Here is a 17,603-nt window from a genome sequence, read left to right on the forward strand (position 1 = left end):
AACGGCATATTGGATAAAGACCAAAAATCCAATATCGTGCATCCCCAATAAAAATATGGATGTTGACTTTTTAAAATGTGTAAAAATAAAATTCTATGAAAGTAACAGTTTCAAATGTTAAAACACACACTTCAGAATGAGTCATCACCGATATCTATCACTGTGCAGAAAAGAACAAACCCATTTGACATTTCTTCTGATTATCACTTCATGTTTGTTCAGGTTCACTGATACAACTGTCATTGGGGAGTTTTTCCACTTGACAAAATATGCAAATTTAAATAGCAAGACATCTCTGCAGTTCATGAAAAGCAGAACCTCTACTTGCTGGTTTCGCTTCTTCATTGGGCTTGATTTAAGAAATAATAATAAAACAGTTTTTGTCTTCGAATACACATTTAGATAGAACTAATCGGGTGTGACTCAGATATTAATATTTGATGAAATTAAAAAAAAGCAGAATTAATCGATGTAAGACTTCATTGGCGCTCTTTCCATTTGTTCACACTATGATCCATGACCACTTCTGTAATTCACAGCCAACGTCATGGGCGGCCGCTAAAATGAACAAGTATTTCCACTCAAAAAATTAAGGCTCTTTTGTTATGTATCTTGGAAAAGTATAAGAACATTATAAGTTTGTTGAAGATTAAAAAGAGAAAATTAACAGATCTCTCAGCCATGCTACAGCAAAGTGAGGCATCATTATAAGCCTAAAATGTTATTGTACAGTTGTATCTTGTACATACAGCTGTACAAAATTACAGCTGAACTCCTCTAGTAACTTTATCCTACTTTGATTTGAAAAATGAAACTTTTTGATAAAAATCCCAGGTTCCTCAGAATGCTGTCAGGACTGGATCTACATGTCTGTTGATGTGAAAAGTTAATAACTGTGTAAGTTGCCAATGTTGAACATACATAGAATGTTTTCTAAATTTGAACTTATGTTACCTTCTTTCACATTAGACCTTTTTATATTCCTGCCCCAGTGTGGCTTTTAGGGAATTAACATGTGATTATGGACATCTAAGTCCAGGTCTTTGAATGTCATTAGTGACAGCAGTAATGGGAATTGTGATCTACATTTAGTGTGGTTGGACTCCATAACCAAAAAACAAGCGAAAGGACAATGTATCCTAAACTATTACTGCCAGGAGTTGGACTCATCTGATACAAACGGCATTATTTCTCTTGCAGTGTAATTTAATTATAGATTACCTGTTAAAACTCAAATTTTGACAACAAACCTGGTAGAGGAAAACCATTACAAAATGAAAACCCAAAACTGTCGAACATCTTGCCATTAAAACTGACCTGCAGAAGTCATAGAAAGCTATCAATCTATTTGGAAGCTCACAAATCGAGCCCTGATTTTTTTCTTTCTCATTTCTTGTGCACTGATTTCAGTGTGTGCAGATGACATATACTTTTATCAGAGTTAATGAAAGTGTACTTTCTTACTTAGTTGGAGCTTCTCCTTTCTTGGAGTTGTAGTTTACCCATTTTCCCCTCTGTGCAACACCCAGGTCCGTTTACCAGTTTCAGGACCCGACTGAAACCCCAGTGTCGTTACCTTGAGAAATAATTAGATTTGGTTAAATATAAACCAGACTTCACTGCCAAAAATGATCAAATGTTACATGTCATACAAATGGAACAGGTACAGAGGGACATTCACGGTCCAGCGCAGGGCTCCACCCAGCTAAAATATGGCAGACCGTTCTGTCAAGCCGTCACATTGACCCTTGGCCCTCCACACAGAACGACATGTCTCCAGTGACGGCCCACAACCCTCAGTGTTGCGAAACCCTGTACACGTCCCACAAAGCTAAGCTAATGTAATAGTAAGATTGAAGTAATTAAACATGATAAAAATATGGCTGAAACCAATGAGTAAAAACATACCAAATTTAATATGATTCTCAAATAAACAATCATGATTAAAGATATTGCTAATGTAAAGGAAAAGAGAAAATGGATAAGTAAAATGGAGGAAAGTGGAGGAAAAAGTTGTAAAAAGGAAAACCTATCATTCCAGCAAAATGAGCATGTAAGATAATATGTAAGATTAGTTAATATGTAGAACCTCTATATACTAATTCATTGTCGTCTTGGCTCTGGGCTGTCAAGACCATCCCAGATCATCCCATTATTCCCGTGCTGGAGATTTTAGTGTCGCAGTAAGAATACATGAAGTCACCTTTAATATTAATCACACAAAATGACATCTATTCCTCAGAGGGAAATCAAACTTGAATAAAATCAATCAGGTTGCGTTTTTATGTTTTGTCTCATGCAAGTGGGTAAACTCATCAGATGATGAGTTTGTTGCGGTTGGCAACAAACTTTTAGCAGCATTACCGCCACCTACTGGTATGGAGTGCGTAATGGTCTAATTCCATCCATCCATCCATCCATCCATCCATCCATCCATCCATCCATCCATCCATCCATCCATCCATCCATCCATCCATCCATCCATTTGTATATTTTTACTCCCTAAATTCTTCCTCAAAATATCAGACACATCTAAAACCCTTAGTACACAGGCACTCAAAGTCATGGAATAATTATTCCCAATCTATTTTTTTAATGTAATTTAATTTGATTTAATTTAAGTTTATTCTTTTTTTGTTTTACCAACTATGTTATTCAATCTGTTTTGCTTATTTTATGTGCTGATTAACTGCCAAAATGCTAGCAAACTATCATATTAGCAGGTGTTATGTCTCTTGGTTTATATGCTATATGTGGGTTGTAGAGAATACATTTTGCCCAAAAACTCAGTGACAAACTTCATAATCTGAGGTGTTGCTGTAAATGGTGTTCACGCATCATCACATTTTCAAGTTGAGTTTTACGTCCTCTTTTTTTAATTCTTCTTTTATTGTCTTCTTATTTCGTAGGGTAAAAACTGATTAAGGTAATCTAGTTTTAGTAAGATATTCTCAGAAAATGGATATAACATGTTACAGGTCAGGCACACAAATAAACTGTTGTAAGTATTAAGGGCTAAATGAAGTGATTTGCTTATCAGTAGTCGATCAGTACCTTTGGCCTCATATAGTAACCAGATTGATACCTTTGCACAGGCAACCTGTTGACAGACATGACATCTGCAGGGGTCATGCAGATGTCATGACCCCTGCAGAGTTGGAGGCGGCAGCGCTAAAGACGGGAACATTAATCCCAGACTCAGCTACAACTTATAATATGAAAAAGAGACTTTGTTGAATTGGAAAAGTAACATAGGTTTATTTCATAAGAATCAATGTACGTTTAAGCATATAGGAAAGCTGATACTTCTGACAGGTTTACAAAAATCCAAAGTTCAAAAGCATGACTATAACAGACTTTAAATAATTCAATTACAGCAATTAAAGTTTTGCTGTATTTCTTAAACATTAGCGAGTGCAACAGATCCTAGCTTATTTAATAAAGATGACACTTTGTTTATTTGGAAGACATTTGTCTTTTACAATAGATATTTTATCTGGTCAGTTCAAACTACAATCAAAACTTACAGTGTTGATGGTTGAACTTAAAGTTGCATTTAACACAAATACTCTTGTTGTTCCATAGCAACCATTATAAAAACACACTTCCTTTATCAGGAAAAAAAATAGATTCTTCTTCATCTTATCTTGGTAGTCTACCATAAAATATTAGAATATTTGGTAAATATCATGGAAAGAGAGCTGCTGTTTTCAGTGAGAAACTGTAGCATCACAGCCTACATATTTATGTAAGCTGGAGTGTTGGCATATTATTGTCAAGTTTACAGGTTGGTATTTGCACCAGAAGCTTCTCTGGTCTCCAGGTAGATGATGAGATTCTTCACCCAGGTCTCAGAAGGTCTGACACACATCTGACGGCCGGCCACTGTGTTCAGCCTGGATGGGAAAGAGGAAGAGGAGAATGTCAGCCGATTCAGGGGCAGGTTCAGTGTCGCTGGTGCAACTTCTGTAACTGTGGATACTCACAAGATGGCACGGTTGGAGCAGCGCTGACTGGTTCTGGTGTAGCTCAAAACTTTATCTTGTGACACCGGCTTGTCATTGAACCTGAAGCAGCACTTCTTTGGGCCAATTCCACGCAGGCCTGCAAACAGAAAATGCAGAGTGAATATCACAGATCTATGTATTTCCTTTTGTAATTTCCAGTTAAAAGATTGTGCTTTTTCTACTTTCTGACTTTACCCGTGTTTGTATTTGCTTTCTATTATTTTGGTAAAAATTAAATATCTAGGGTTTGAGAAGACAAAGCTTTCTTTCTATAAATGTTAAACAATGAAGTGATGGATGCTCACTTTTTATAGTAAGTCAGTAAAAACCCTTTTAAAGGAAAGTAAAAGGTCAAAAGAAACCCATTTTATTAACAGGATTTCTGAGCTATAGAGGTAAGTAATACCTCTACAGCTCAGATTGGCAATCTGATTGGCAATTGCAAATAATACCTTTTGCTTTTATAACTTGCAAGCAAAATGTTATTTTATGCAACTTTAATTGTCTGTAGCACATGGATTTATGGTCACAAAAGACATTAAAGTTACACTTTTAGTAGTTTTGAAATTAATTGTTTGCAGTTCCATTTCAAAATACTTGTTCAAACAATTATTTTTCTAAAAATGTTGATCCAGCTGTTTTAATGCTCGCTAAAGTCTGCTGCCTAAAGCAAAAAGGAAAATAGAAGCACATTTTTGCAGCTAATTGAGCAACTGTCTTGTTTTTTAATGTATTGACTTATAATAAACTATTGTGTAATATTACACGTATTTCAAAGAATAAAACATTTATCTTTAAGAAATGCGGTATTTGATTTGTATACAAAATTTAGCTGTAAGCTTTAAATTTATCTGATTTTAATGTGCTTTTCACAAACGTTTGAACATTTTGACCAATCACCCATGTTAGTTCAGCATATTTTAAACTCACTGTATTCTTTTTTTATCATATAAACTTAAATAAGAAATTAAAAGTTGATTGATAATCATTAAATGTATTCAATGGTTTCTATTTTATTTCAAAGTTTCATCTTACCTTCAGTGAGAGCGATGAAGGCCATCATCATCACAATTGCAGTCAGAGCAAGGCGAGCCATCCTGAGGTGGGTTTGTTGGTGGTAAGTGTTGAAAATCTCAGCTAAGGTCGGCTTGTTATCTCTGCTGTTTGATCACCACCTGCCTTCTTATTTATACATCAGAAAAGAAAACCACCCCCCAATTTCCATGTCATCAATCTTTTACTGGGGAATTACCTACGTATATGAAAGGGCCGGCCTTCTTAGTGCCTGTTTCACTTCTCTAAACTACTAAAGTTGAACAATGAGTAGTGTGGTTCCCCTCTCAGTGTTTTCCCCCACTATGTGGTCACATGATCCGTTTTATTCACCTACCTTCATCTGATAAGATATTGTAGCATTTCTGAGGTCACGCGTCAGATATATTTTGTCCCCAATAACAATCTGATTCATGGAAGCATAAGTTATTGTCAGTTTCTGGGGCGACCTTGGGTCAGGGGTTAGGAGTTCGTCTATAACTGGCAGGCTGAAGGTTCGAATCCCCAACTCTGTTTCTCTTTTGTCATTGGCAAGACAATTCAAGGGCCACTAACAGGTGAGTGGCCCCATGACCTCTTGCCTGCTAGTGGCTTTGCTTCTGTTTGACTGCCCCAGGACAGCCATAGCTACAATGTAGCCCATTAGCATGTGAGAGTGTGTGTGAATGGGTGAATGATTGAGTGAAGTGCGGCGTACTTTGGTGTCCTCTAGACGTATAATGTCCCAATCTGAAACTTAAAAGGAGTACGAAAACAAACATTAGAAGAGCCTGCAGGGGTTTAAATGAAAAATCCCCATATAAAGTGCTATGATGAGGCTTGATGGTGGCGAGAAGCAGGGTAAGGTGGAGAACATGAGTTTTCGTAAATGTCCAAGTTGTTCACAATGCCAGGAACTACGAGACACAGGCACAAACTCAAGTTGGCAAACTGTGACCTGACAAAGACAACAATGACAGCAACAACTAAGACAAGGATTCAGCCTGGAATGGAGGACAAAGGTAAGGCTAAATACACAGGAGAATAACCAGGGGGACAAGAGAGAGGTGGGTCCAATGAGGGACTTGATAAGGCAACACAGAGATTAAATAAACTAAGAATGCACAGAAAAACCACATTGTTACATAAAGAACTCCAACACCACGGGAAATGCAATACTTCTCCCTTGTGTAGCAATTAACTCATAAGGATAAACAGAGATGAGCCAAGAAAAAAATGGTTTAATAACAGTTTTCTCCTTAGAAGATTAATACATTAATAAAATTAATAAATAATGTTAGATTCGGGAAATCAGAAACTAATAACAATCAATACCCAAATCAAGCTTAAATGTGTTGTTTCATGAGTCGTTCTGGAACCAGTTCAGGGGAAGCCAGTTTTGATTTCATTTTAATGTTTAATGTTTTATGCTCATTTGGTTTTTAAATGCGTTAAGGCATTCCAGTCTAAGGTAAGCTTAGAGCACATGTACACAAGGCAGGTGTTATTTTTTTCATTTATTTTAGCTGTAGATAACAGATCTATATTTAGATCAGACATAGCATTGATCATGAGGCTATGTAGTGCGGAGGAGAGGATGGATTAAGACTTTGCTCTAACCAGAGAAAAGGATGCAGGGTTAAGGGGCTGAGAGGTCCACATTACAGAGATCAGCTGGTGACCAAAGGAAAGAAGATATTGTCATTTTCTCATTAAGTCACATGTGGAAGAGAGTAAGCAGCAGAAGAGTCTAAGGCTCTGTACCCAACTATGAAACCACAAGAAGGAAGTGGTTTAACAATAAAGGTAGAAAATTCAGAAAGAACCCATCATAATGGTCTTTACTGTCGTTACACTGGGAGGCACAATGAAATTAAGGGTGCTCCCACCAAACCACCATGCACCACACACGCACACACAAAAAAATAACACACACAAAAGACAACACATGAAGGCAACAAAGAGATAATAGATCTAAAACAGATATTTTTCTTACTTGCAGTGTATAAGATACATAAACAAGAATAATAATTTAAAGCTTAAGGTGTCTATAGACTTTGCATGCATTACAAAATCTGAGAAGATGTAGGAAGATGTAGATTGGGCTGCTTGTTGCTTTCATTGAATTATGGGCGTCTGTGTATGTTTGTGTTCTTGTCTTTGTTACATTGTCAGAACCATTTTCTTAATATGATTTGCTGTTTTTGAGTAAGAGGTGACATGAACGACCTGAAGCATCTCAGACAGGGTCACAGGTCAAACAGAAGACGGGCTGGGTGTAAGGGGTCATCTGTGATGACCTTGGTTTTCCTGTTGAAACATCCTCCATGGTGAGCAGAGGGCAGTGGTTCAGAGAGCAGATGTGTGCAGGGTATATATGAAGGCTCAAGACGCAGCTTTCCTTTTTTACTTCCTTCACGATTGATTGCTGTTAAAATCGAATGACAACTTCTGATCTTTTTGCCATTTGTGCTGATGTTTTGCTGATGGAAGATCTAGAAATAGTCTTTAAAAATAAGCTGAAGGTTCCACCTTTCACACAATTTAAAGCTTTACAGTCAAGCATTGGCGTTTATGTTTAAGGTCAGGCAGTTCAGATGAAAACTGCTTTGGGAGTTTTTGATTTACCAATAAGAAGAACATTCATCTGGTGAATCATTTCTTGTGATCTTTGCTCAATTTCAAGAATTTATTTATACTTATCAGGGAAAAAAATCCTGGATGGGTTTCTTGTTTTTGGAGATTTTGCTGTGGCAGGGTTCTGGTCAAGGTTTACGCTGTTTTCTGTATTTTACTCATGTTTGCAAGAGTGACTTCTTCTAAATAGTCCACATCTTTTAGACAGTAGTTTAGGTTTTTCCTGTTGCTGTTTATCCTGATTTATAAAAATATATATTTTTACCATTCTCGATTATGCCTCTACATATGTTTTTGTCATGTCATGCTCAATAATTTTCAAATTCTGGAATTAGTAAAGCATATCTCATCTTACCTGGCAAAAGAAAAATGCCTCTAAACATGCTCAGACAGCAACATCACACTTATAAAGCCAAAGAAATAACCAGGGTATTTTTTTTTCACATGTGTATATATCAAAGTTCACTGTAAAATGACTCATAATTGTGATTTTTGCATAATTTACTCATAGGAATCCCAATGATGAGTTTGAATCAGTCAAACATGAAGAAAATCTTTCTTCCGTTGCAGCTAAAAATCCCAAGATAATACGTTCAGTCATACTCGAAGTACAGTGTTTTTATATTTTCTCACCTGCCTATAACTCTGTTTTACAAATAACCTAAATAACAAGCAGAAGCAAAAATCTCAAGTCAATTCTGTCTGTCTTCCTTTTTACTGCATCAAAAGAGATAAAAAAGACAAAAATATTCTCCAAGTTTGGAGGGGCAGATCAGTCTGCCTGTTGCTGCAAAGGGATTTAAAATATTGTTTTAAACTTACAGGCTGTGCAAAGAAATATCTAAATAAATTAAAAAAACATTTTTATTGTCAGTTTTGCTGTTTTGATTTGGACCATTTTTCCATGCTCCATAATGCCTAAAGCAACTTAATGATGTCTTTTTAAATCAGCTTCAGACAAATAAATAAGTTGTAAACCATAGCATGTGTTGAGTTGAGTCATATTGGATGCTTTTGAGTACGTTATATGAAGGCACTTTTGTGTTTGCAAAGTGAACTTCATAACGTACTTCTCCTTTTTGGCCATTTATTAAGTCTTCTTTGGAAAACGGTGGCTGCCTCTGTGAACTTATGAGAGTAAATAAACAATTACACAAAGAACAGAAAGAAGCTTTAAATCCTCAAAGCGGAAAAACAATGTGTTTTTTTTTCTAAAGGTTGTATTTGTTCAAGCAGACTTTATTTGACAGTGGTTAGAGAGTTAAGTAGGTGTCAATTTTCTTGTATGTTAGATTTTTCCTACTTTTTTTGGACACTTGCACATTTTGAGGTTCCTAAGATTAGTGTGGTTTTTGATTTGTCCCATGTTTATGATGGTTTCAGGTTAAATTTCAAAGTCTCCGTTTTTTTTTTTATTGTTTAGGCTTGCAGCCAGCTTCTCTCCTCTCCTTTTTTGTATCCACTTCTCCTTCATGGGGCCTTCTGGCTCTCCTTTCATTTTAAACTTGAGACCACCATTTAACACCGAACAAGACACTATGTGGCTTCCAGTGCCATGTCTTTTCCCTGTCATACATTAAATTTCATAATATCAACTTGCAGAGAGTCACATGTCAAAATCTAAATCAGTTTTTTAGAAACCAAACAAAGTTTTCTGGCCCTCACTCTTAAAATTCCCATGGGAAAAATATTAAACACTCATTTTGTAAATAATAATTTTGCCTAATTAGCATTTTGCATTAATTTGTCAGCCATACTTTATACATGGATGTTAACTATTTAAAGGCTAATAAATAAAATCAGTGCTTCTTAAGTTGAAAGCAAAGAGACAAACAAATAATTCAGAATGAGTCATTGTTGTGTAGAAACGAACAAAGCCCTTTGACATTTGTCCAGTTTAACACTTTCATGTTTCTTCAAGTTGATGGGTGCGACTAAAGTTTCACTGTACGAGGGAGTTTTTCACACTTGACACAGTATGTAAATTTAAATGGCCAGACATCCCCCCTCTCACAAAAAGAGGAACCTCTGCTTGCTTCTCTCACTTCTCCACTAAGTGTCCTTTAGAAAACATTTTTTTTTTGTCATGGTTTACACATTTAGAAAAGGCAGATCTGGTGTGCATCAGACATTTCTATTTAATGACATTATAAAAAGCAGAAATAAAGAGATTCTATTTTTTTTTCCATCAGCGCTTGTTCCCTTTGCTCACACTAGAACCTCAGACAACTTCTTCATTTCATGTGTGGCTGGCACCAGCAACCATTTTTTCCACTCATACATCAGAGTTCAAAACGCTCAAAGAATGACACAAGACACAAAAAATAAAGGGAAAGTTTGTTTGCTTTTTTTTTTTATCTTAGAAAAGCAGAAAATAAGCAGTTTGATGAAGATTAGAAAGAGAAAACCAACGGAACCCTCCGTCATGTTACAGAGACCAAGTTAGACAATCTCAAAGATGAACAATCCCCAACAAAAGACAAGAATAAATAAAAAACAGGAAATTATAGAAAAGTCAAACCAGAAAAAGATAGCAAAGTGAGGCATCAATTCTACTGAGACTACTAGCCTGAAGCATTATTACAGTACATGCAGCTATGCAAGCCTGGAGCTGAACTTCTCCAGCAACTTTGTCCTACTTTGACTTAGAAAAAGGAAACATTTTAATAAAAATCCCAGTTTCCTCAGAATGCTGTCAGGACCACATCCACATGTTTGTGCACATGAAACGTTAATAAATCATTGTTGTAATGTTGAGCATACATCTAAATCTTTAACTCAAGCAGCCTTCGTTCACCAGCATACATTGGACATTTTGATATTCCTGCCCCAGCGCGGCTTTTGATGAATTACGCAGGGATTACGGATGGCTAATTCCAGTTGCTTGATTGTCGTGAGCAACAGTATCAACAGGACAGGGGTTATTTGTGATGTGATGTGAATCAGTGAGGTTGAATTGCAGAGTTTCACTCCTTTCTTTAGCGGCGTAATTTAATTGTAAATTAAATGTTTAAGCTAAAATTCTGATAACAGACCTGGTTTGGGAAAAATATAAAAAAAAAAAAAAAAAACGGTTGTACATACAGGCCTGCAGAAGTGATTAAAAGCTATCATTAAAATGATAAACTATAATTGTGAATTTGGTGACTCACAAATCCATCCCTGATCGACAACCATTATATGACAGGTAATGTTTTCTTTCCTAGTTCTTATGCTCTACTATTCATGGATAAAGGTGCCATAATTCTTTATATGTTCAATTCCATATCCACCCTAAGATTATTGTTCTTTAAAATATCTTTAAATCATGTATACATTTGAGCATAAAGAGGAGTTATTGTGAATTATTACATTGTTTTGGCTGGTTGTCTGTTACTTTCAATGTTGTGAAAGTTCAACCTCAAAAAATAAGGGATTCATCTTACAATGAATGCTTTTAATCTGTAATTTTAAATTATTATCTTGTTTTGTATCTTTAACTGGGAAATTACATTTCTGTAGACCTACAGCTATGACATCACAAAAGCCTGAATTGAAAAAATGAAATTGATGACTCCTTGCTCGACGTGAAATTAAATCCAAATGTGGACCTCCAGGCTATCTGTTTTGTTTCTGTTTTCTCTACTTTTGTTTCATCGTTCACGTTCTTACATTGCTTCACATTTTCAAGCAACTTTTTCCCACCGAAAATAAAAAATGCAGCTGAGCAGGTGGAAGGCGGATGCCCTCGCGTTAATGTCGTTTGAGTTTGTGTGACATGAACTGCGGGTGGAGATGTGGATTTGCAGAAAACTGTGTTTTGCTTCCAGCATAGAAGAAAACCGCTCAGACAAACAGAAACAGAACCATACTCATAGTATTTAATTTGCCAATAGTGGGAAATAAAACGTTTCTCATAAAATATCACTTCATTTTCCTCATTCTCCACCAACAAATTTTACATTTTTGATCTTCTTCCTTCCACATACAATTCAACACTTTGTCTTGCTGAACATCACGGTCCCACCACACTGTCTGTGTTGCAGAAAATCAGTTTTTAAACTGATTCAAAAACATGGAAACAATCATGGAAACAAATTGAAGAACAAAAGGTTAACAATATAGATTGTGTTCTGAAACTGATATTTTACATTGTGGTAATTTGGGTTTGTCACGATAAAAAGCAGAAATAGCAAAAAGCTGTGAATATAAATTTAAAGACTTGAATGGAGCCAGCCAGCATCTTATTTACCAGTAGAGTCACAATGTGGGAGTTTTTGATTCACAGAGTCTTCATAAAAATGAAAGTAGAAACTCTTCTTTGTTCAAAAATAATAAATCAGAGCTGGTCTTTGCAAAGCTTAATTTGTTTAATTCTAACTTAAAGTGGACAAATTCCACACAGTCGGTTAATAAACAGATTAATCCAAAGTTCAATGAAATGAGAGCACACACTTTTTGCTGCGGCAGCAAAAAGCTCCTAATTGACTTCAGATCCGTATGTAGCAGGATCTTGATGTTTTAAACCCTCGACCTGAAAAGAGGTGTACTTTTGCTTATAATGTCGGCGCGTCTAAGGAAAAGAAGAGAAAATAATTCTGGAATCGGAGCAAAATTTCTTTGAAAATCAATCACACAAGCGGTGAATTAAAAAATTAAAAACAAGAAATTTTGCATAAAAATAAGAGTAATTGTCATAGTAATTACAATATGTGAGTCATAAGGAGCGTGACCGGGCTGCCAGGTGATCTCTGGTCTCAAATTGTAAAACAGAAATGAACACAGACACAAAACCTGGTATTTTTCTGACTCATAGTGTCATTCACCGTCTCACTGCTACGGTCAGTAGCTCGTGTTTCTGCAGCTTGTTTACGGTTTAATAGTTTCTAATAATTTACTGTGTGCGAACTCCCCTGACGTGACTTTGAAACAGATGGTTAAAAATGTCTGTAAACATTATTCACCATGTAAAACACTGGAAGTCAGTCCAGATTTACTTCCACGAAGCCGTGTCGTCAGAATCTGTCCTGAACGATCAGATACAACTCTCTTCTGCTGAATAATGAATCTGTCATTAAAATGTATTTTCTAAGTTAAAAGCTCTCTGCTGTATGTCAAAAACAAACAAACAAACAAACAAAAACAAAAACACTGGTTAATCCCTTGAGATGAACCGTTTTATGCCTGAATGACTCACAACTCAGACTCAAACTGTCCTCTCAAAATGGTCCAACCTTTCCGTGTAACGAAACCACCAAAAGGCATGTTTTGTCTGTCAGACTTGGGAAATGTTCCTCCCAGAACGCATTTTCCTGCAGCGCTCTAATTTAACGCACCTTCTGTGCGTTTTCACTGTGGTGAACCTGAGTGAATGACTTCTCCTACAGCAGAAGAGTTGATCAGTGTCTTGTTGAGCTGCTGAAGGAGGGAGAGACGGGTTAGGTTACGACACCCAATGGCTCTGTCACAGCGACTATACTTTATCATTTTAATAGAGAAACCTGAGAACTTGTGAAACAATCAGATGATGCATCTTCTGGTGCAAAAGAAAAAGGGGAGGAGATTTATGCTGATAGTAAACACAAAATATGAGGTGTTAACCAGCTTACCCCCAAATTACCACTAACACCAGCTGATGAATATTCAACACCTAGAAAACATCATATCAAAAGCACTTTGCGGCCATATGGTGCTCACAGTTTCACACAGTTATGCCTGGTTTGCAGAATTTGGTACGAAATACCAATATTTATATCTATTATGTAAGTTTAACTCTAATTAACAGTCTCTAAGTAACTTGGAATTTGGTTGACAACAAATCAAGAAAAAGAGGCCAACTAATCTGACTGAATTGTGTTTTTCCTTTTAATCAGTTCAAAATGCTGGACATACTTCCTCCTTTGAAATATTTGCTCAAAGTTAAAACGATTACAAACAGGAAAGAAAATATGAGTCTGCTCAAAATACAGACTTTTGAGTTTGTATTTACGTAATGGGTTTCATTGCAGCTTTCTAAATGTCAGTATTGAATATCCATTGTATTTCATAAAAAGCTTTGAATTTATGTGACGTGATGGCAATTTGATTGTTCCAACAAGGTGGGTTCATAACAAATGATCAAAACATACAACGCTGCAAAAAGTGTTTGCTCTCTCAGGTTTCCTCTAGTTTTGCTTTATTTGGCACACTGAGTCATCAGGCAAAAGTTGAAATCAGACAAAGACAACCTGATTTAATCACAGCTGCAGTGGGTAACTTCTGTAAAAATATATACTTTTTAGATATTTGTTAAAACTGTCGCTACGGCCGGACAGGAGAATCTGACAGCAATAATCTGTTGGGAAAAAAAAAAAAATCAAAAATCAAACTCCTCTTCTTTCTCCCAATGATGCTACCGCCATTTCCAGAAACGGACCGCGCCAGGTCACAACCAACCAATCAGAGCAAGAAGGAGGATCTTAATGCTATCAATCATGCCTGTGTATGCACTGCTTACAACTTTTCCCCTCACAGTGCAGTGTTTTTTTTTTTTTTTTTTCTGCCCTCCCAGTAATTCAACCCCAGGATGTCTCACTAAAAAGTCAAAGTCTGGACTTTAATCTGATTGAGAATCTGACAGATGACCCTAATGTTGCTGAATCAAACTGATTCTGTAAAGCAGAGTGGACCCAAACTCCTCCACATTGATTGAAGGGACTTTTTTCACTTCCCTCCAAAGCTTGAAGACGATTATTGCCAGCCAGGGAGTCACAACCAGTTATTAGCATTTGGAGATAATATTGCTTTCTTAGATGCAGGGTGTTTGGAATAGCATTATTCCTTATGAATAAAATCATCATTTGAAAATTGTTTTGTGTGTTTACTACTTTGTTGGTCAATGAACTGACAAACTTAAGAGACAAATAGTTAACAGATTCTGTCTGGGAGAAGGCGATTCATTTTCAAAGTGTTGTAGCGCCACAGGTTTAAAACTACACACCCTGACATTATCTATTTGGGACAGTCACATGATGAAGACGATGACAATGATTATTATTCCTACAATCTGTTCTCCTTTACGCAAAGTGTAGCTGCGTGCTTTTGTTGTTTAAATCCTCCTGCTCCTGTGCACACCTTTCTGTGTCTTGCACATGCACAAAAAATAAATCCGAGTGCGTGTTTCAGGGTAAATGCTCACTGAGGCATCCAATCTCAAGTCAGCGTGAATCGGGCTGCTGTAACAGTGCGGTAAACCGTTTTACCTTCATGCATCACTGGAGCTTTATCTACAAAATGCTCATACTGATAATATCTGAAAAAACATGCTAAATGCATTACATTGCATCCAACCTCTTCCTTCCCTTAGAAACATTTAATTTCATATTAAACAGGCATTATAAGTTTTATAAAAAGTGGAGCATCTATAATAGAAACTCTTGTTTTTTATTCTTCTCATTTTAGTAAGATTTGTTTGTAAGAAAAAAAGACACTTGTTGAGGTTTTGGGAATGACGTGAGGGGGGGTCAGCGCGGTGAACGACTGACAGCGAAACCGACCGGTAACGTTTAGGGAAGGAGCACAACACAAGGTCACAGATGGTCGTCGTAAAGGCCGGTCAGCAGCTTCACTTCAGTTTCACGTTCTGTCGCACTCTCAACAATGAGCATCCAAGCTGTTCCTGAAGGTAGAGGCATAAAAATAAAAACAGCTATACTGGAAACTACGTCCTAAAACAGATCCGATAAAATGAGTGTGTGCATTGGCTACATGAAACACTTCACTCGAAACAAAACCCTCCGGGCTTTAGTTCAGCGGGGAGGGTCGGAGGAAAAACCAACAGTCTCAAAGTCGCAGTGTTCAGTGTGAATCTGTGGGTAATTTACCCAGGAAGATAAAAAAAAAATTTCTGACTTCCTAATATGAATTCCCCCCAGCTTGTTTCTCTCCTTTGAATTTTCTCTCTCGTCCTTCTTTGTAAATGTCCTGAGCGTTCTTCCGCAGATTTACTCATCCACTCGCCGCCCCTTCAACCTTCCCTCATGCTGCTCTGCTCTGCGTATGTAAACTCGGAACTTCCCGAGTTTCTTCCTGATTGTTCCTCCATGGCAGTAAAGTGTAAAGAATATAAATATCAGGCGGTGGATCTAAGGCTCCTCTTCCCCGGTGGAAACAGCCAGTCGCATGGCCACGGAAAGGTGGTCGGTGAGGCCGGCCAGCTGAGTGATGAAGCTGAACTCTTCGATGTCCTGCAAAACGAGGACAAATGTGTTCAAACTGAGACAAAAAAAAGAAGTAAATGCATACACAGATGAAAGAGCATGCACAGTGGAAGCAGTAGAAACTGAAAGGTAAGGTGATTGGCAGGTGTAATTTCATCTGTATTTTTGAAACAGAAACTCTAAAATTGTTGGAATTGTTTATTTCTGCTCATTATGGCCAATAAAAAAAAAAACCCATCAAATTCTCAGAGACCAAAAAGTAGCGGCCTTTAGGAGATCTGCATTGTTGGGTCTGGTGTCTCTCATCGTCCTCTGGACGATGTTCTGCAGATTCTCTGTGGGGTTCAGGGTCAGACGAGTTTACCTTCAATTAAAGACATCGCTCTGTGAACGTCCAGGATCTCTATCTGTGACCTTTTGTGACCTTTTGTGGCTGAGACTGTTTCTGGAGGGAGTCAGTGGCTGCCTGCTGAGCAGACTTTTGACATTGTCGGTTTCACTGACATCTAAATGTGGCTGTGAGGAAGATGGCCGCTGCAAACAGCTTCTGGATTATGTCATTGTGAAACCAGAGGCGAGACGTGACAAGTGGGCGCTCAACTGGCCTCTCTTATTGGTGATAATTTTATATAAACATACTTACAAAATAGGGAAATAAATCTGCCCTCGGGAATTTTTTATATGCTTCAGACCTTTCTTCTCTTGCTTTGACAGAAGTGTTGGGGATTTTCTTTCAGTAAAATAAGATCAGCAGCTGTAAAGCTGGGACTATTGTATCAGATCCTTTTTTTACTCAGTTTGTTTTATTGAGTTTGAACTTTTCTTCCATTAGATGTTTCTCTGACAGCAGTGTTGCAGCATGCAACACGTTGCTCTGTCCTGCACTGTGATGGGATTTATATGAACTTTCTTTTTCAAAGCATCAATTTTCTGGATGTTGTTTATTGCAGGTCAGAGATTCACTGAATGGTTTACCTACAGACTGAATCTGCTATATTTTAATTTAAAACACTATTTCAGGCCCTCGCATCTTTAGGTCTTTGTTTATTAGAAAAGCTAAGGTGCTAAAGATCTTCAAAGAACTGCTGCGAATAGACCTGCAAATTAACCACATTTTCAAAGAGCTCTTCCTTCGTCCTTCCTTCAGCGTCTGATTGTAAATATTTTGCACAATTTACTTTTAATGAAGCTTCTTAGCTTTGATTGGAAAAACAGATCTCAATGAAATCAATGTTAAATCAATTTCTACCATGTATTTTAATCGTAAAGTAGAATTTTGCTTCTTGGTGCAGGTTTGTACTCCATCTGGACTTCCCCTTGTTGCTGTTTGTGCTGTTCGGGGATCGAGATGGATCTTCCTTTACAGGACCTAGTCTATTAGGGCATCTGCTTCTTTGAATTTTTTAGTATATTACCATAATCAAGAGCATGAGTGGTTTTTAGTGAAGTGGTTTCTGTGGTTCTTATCTTGAAAAAAGGAGGCCAAGTCCCTGATGGGAGCCTAGACAAGCCTGATCGAAAAAGTCCTCAGATCTGTGACCCAATTACATTTCAGATTCTGACTATTGTCATAAGGTACTGACTGTAGACAAAACAAAAAGACACAAGATCAGTACTGCCATTGTTGTGTTAAGACCACAGGGCCGTCCCCAGGCTGTTATCACAACTTCACACGTCCTCATGTTCCTAATATTCCTTTCACTGGAAGTCCAGGGACGAGGTGAAACACATGTAAACAACCTCCGTCAAG

At 37.2% G+C, this 17,603-nt stretch overlaps 2 protein-coding genes across 2 annotated transcripts in view; both read right to left on the reverse strand.

Annotated features, from left to right (window-relative positions):
• Positions 1 to 3,239: 3,239 nt before the first annotated feature.
• On the reverse strand, positions 3,240 to 5,154 carry LOC129358852 (monocyte chemotactic protein 1B-like). The gene is made up of 3 exons (XM_055028072.1): positions 5,043 to 5,154; positions 3,987 to 4,104; positions 3,240 to 3,896 (listed from the first exon to the last, which is right to left on the reverse strand). The coding sequence occupies exons 1-3, from the start codon at positions 5,101 to 5,103 to the stop codon at positions 3,782 to 3,784; spliced, it is 294 nt and encodes a 97-aa protein (XP_054884047.1). The 5' UTR covers positions 5,104 to 5,154; the 3' UTR covers positions 3,240 to 3,781.
• Positions 5,155 to 10,001: 4,847 nt separating this feature from the next.
• smpd3 (sphingomyelin phosphodiesterase 3) overlaps positions 10,002 to 17,603 on the reverse strand; it is a 63,559-nt gene continuing 55,957 nt past the window's right edge. The window contains exon 10 of the mRNA XM_055028049.1: positions 10,002 to 15,880. Within this exon, the coding sequence (XP_054884024.1) occupies positions 15,779 to 15,880 (102 nt within the window). The 3' untranslated portion in view covers positions 10,002 to 15,778. The remainder of the gene's footprint in view (positions 15,881 to 17,603) is intronic.

Source organism: Poeciliopsis prolifica, unplaced genomic scaffold (genome assembly GCF_027474105.1).
Source record: "Poeciliopsis prolifica strain line A6 unplaced genomic scaffold, Auburn_PproV2 SCAFFOLD001, whole genome shotgun sequence".
Lineage (NCBI taxonomy): Eukaryota > Metazoa > Chordata > Actinopteri > Cyprinodontiformes > Poeciliidae > Poeciliopsis > Poeciliopsis prolifica.

Coding starts and splice junctions, on each gene's coding strand:
- LOC129358852 (XM_055028072.1), bottom strand. CDS start 5,103: ATGGCTCGCCTTGCTCTGACTGCAATTGTGATGATGATGGCCTTCATC. Junction 4,105..5,042: donor CTTCATCGCTCTCACTGAAG/GTAAGATGAAAC, acceptor TTCTGTTTGCAG/GCCTGCGTGGAATTGGCCCA. Junction 3,897..3,986: donor TGCTCCAACCGTGCCATCTT/GTGAGTATCCAC, acceptor TTTCCCATCCAG/GCTGAACACAGTGGCCGGCC.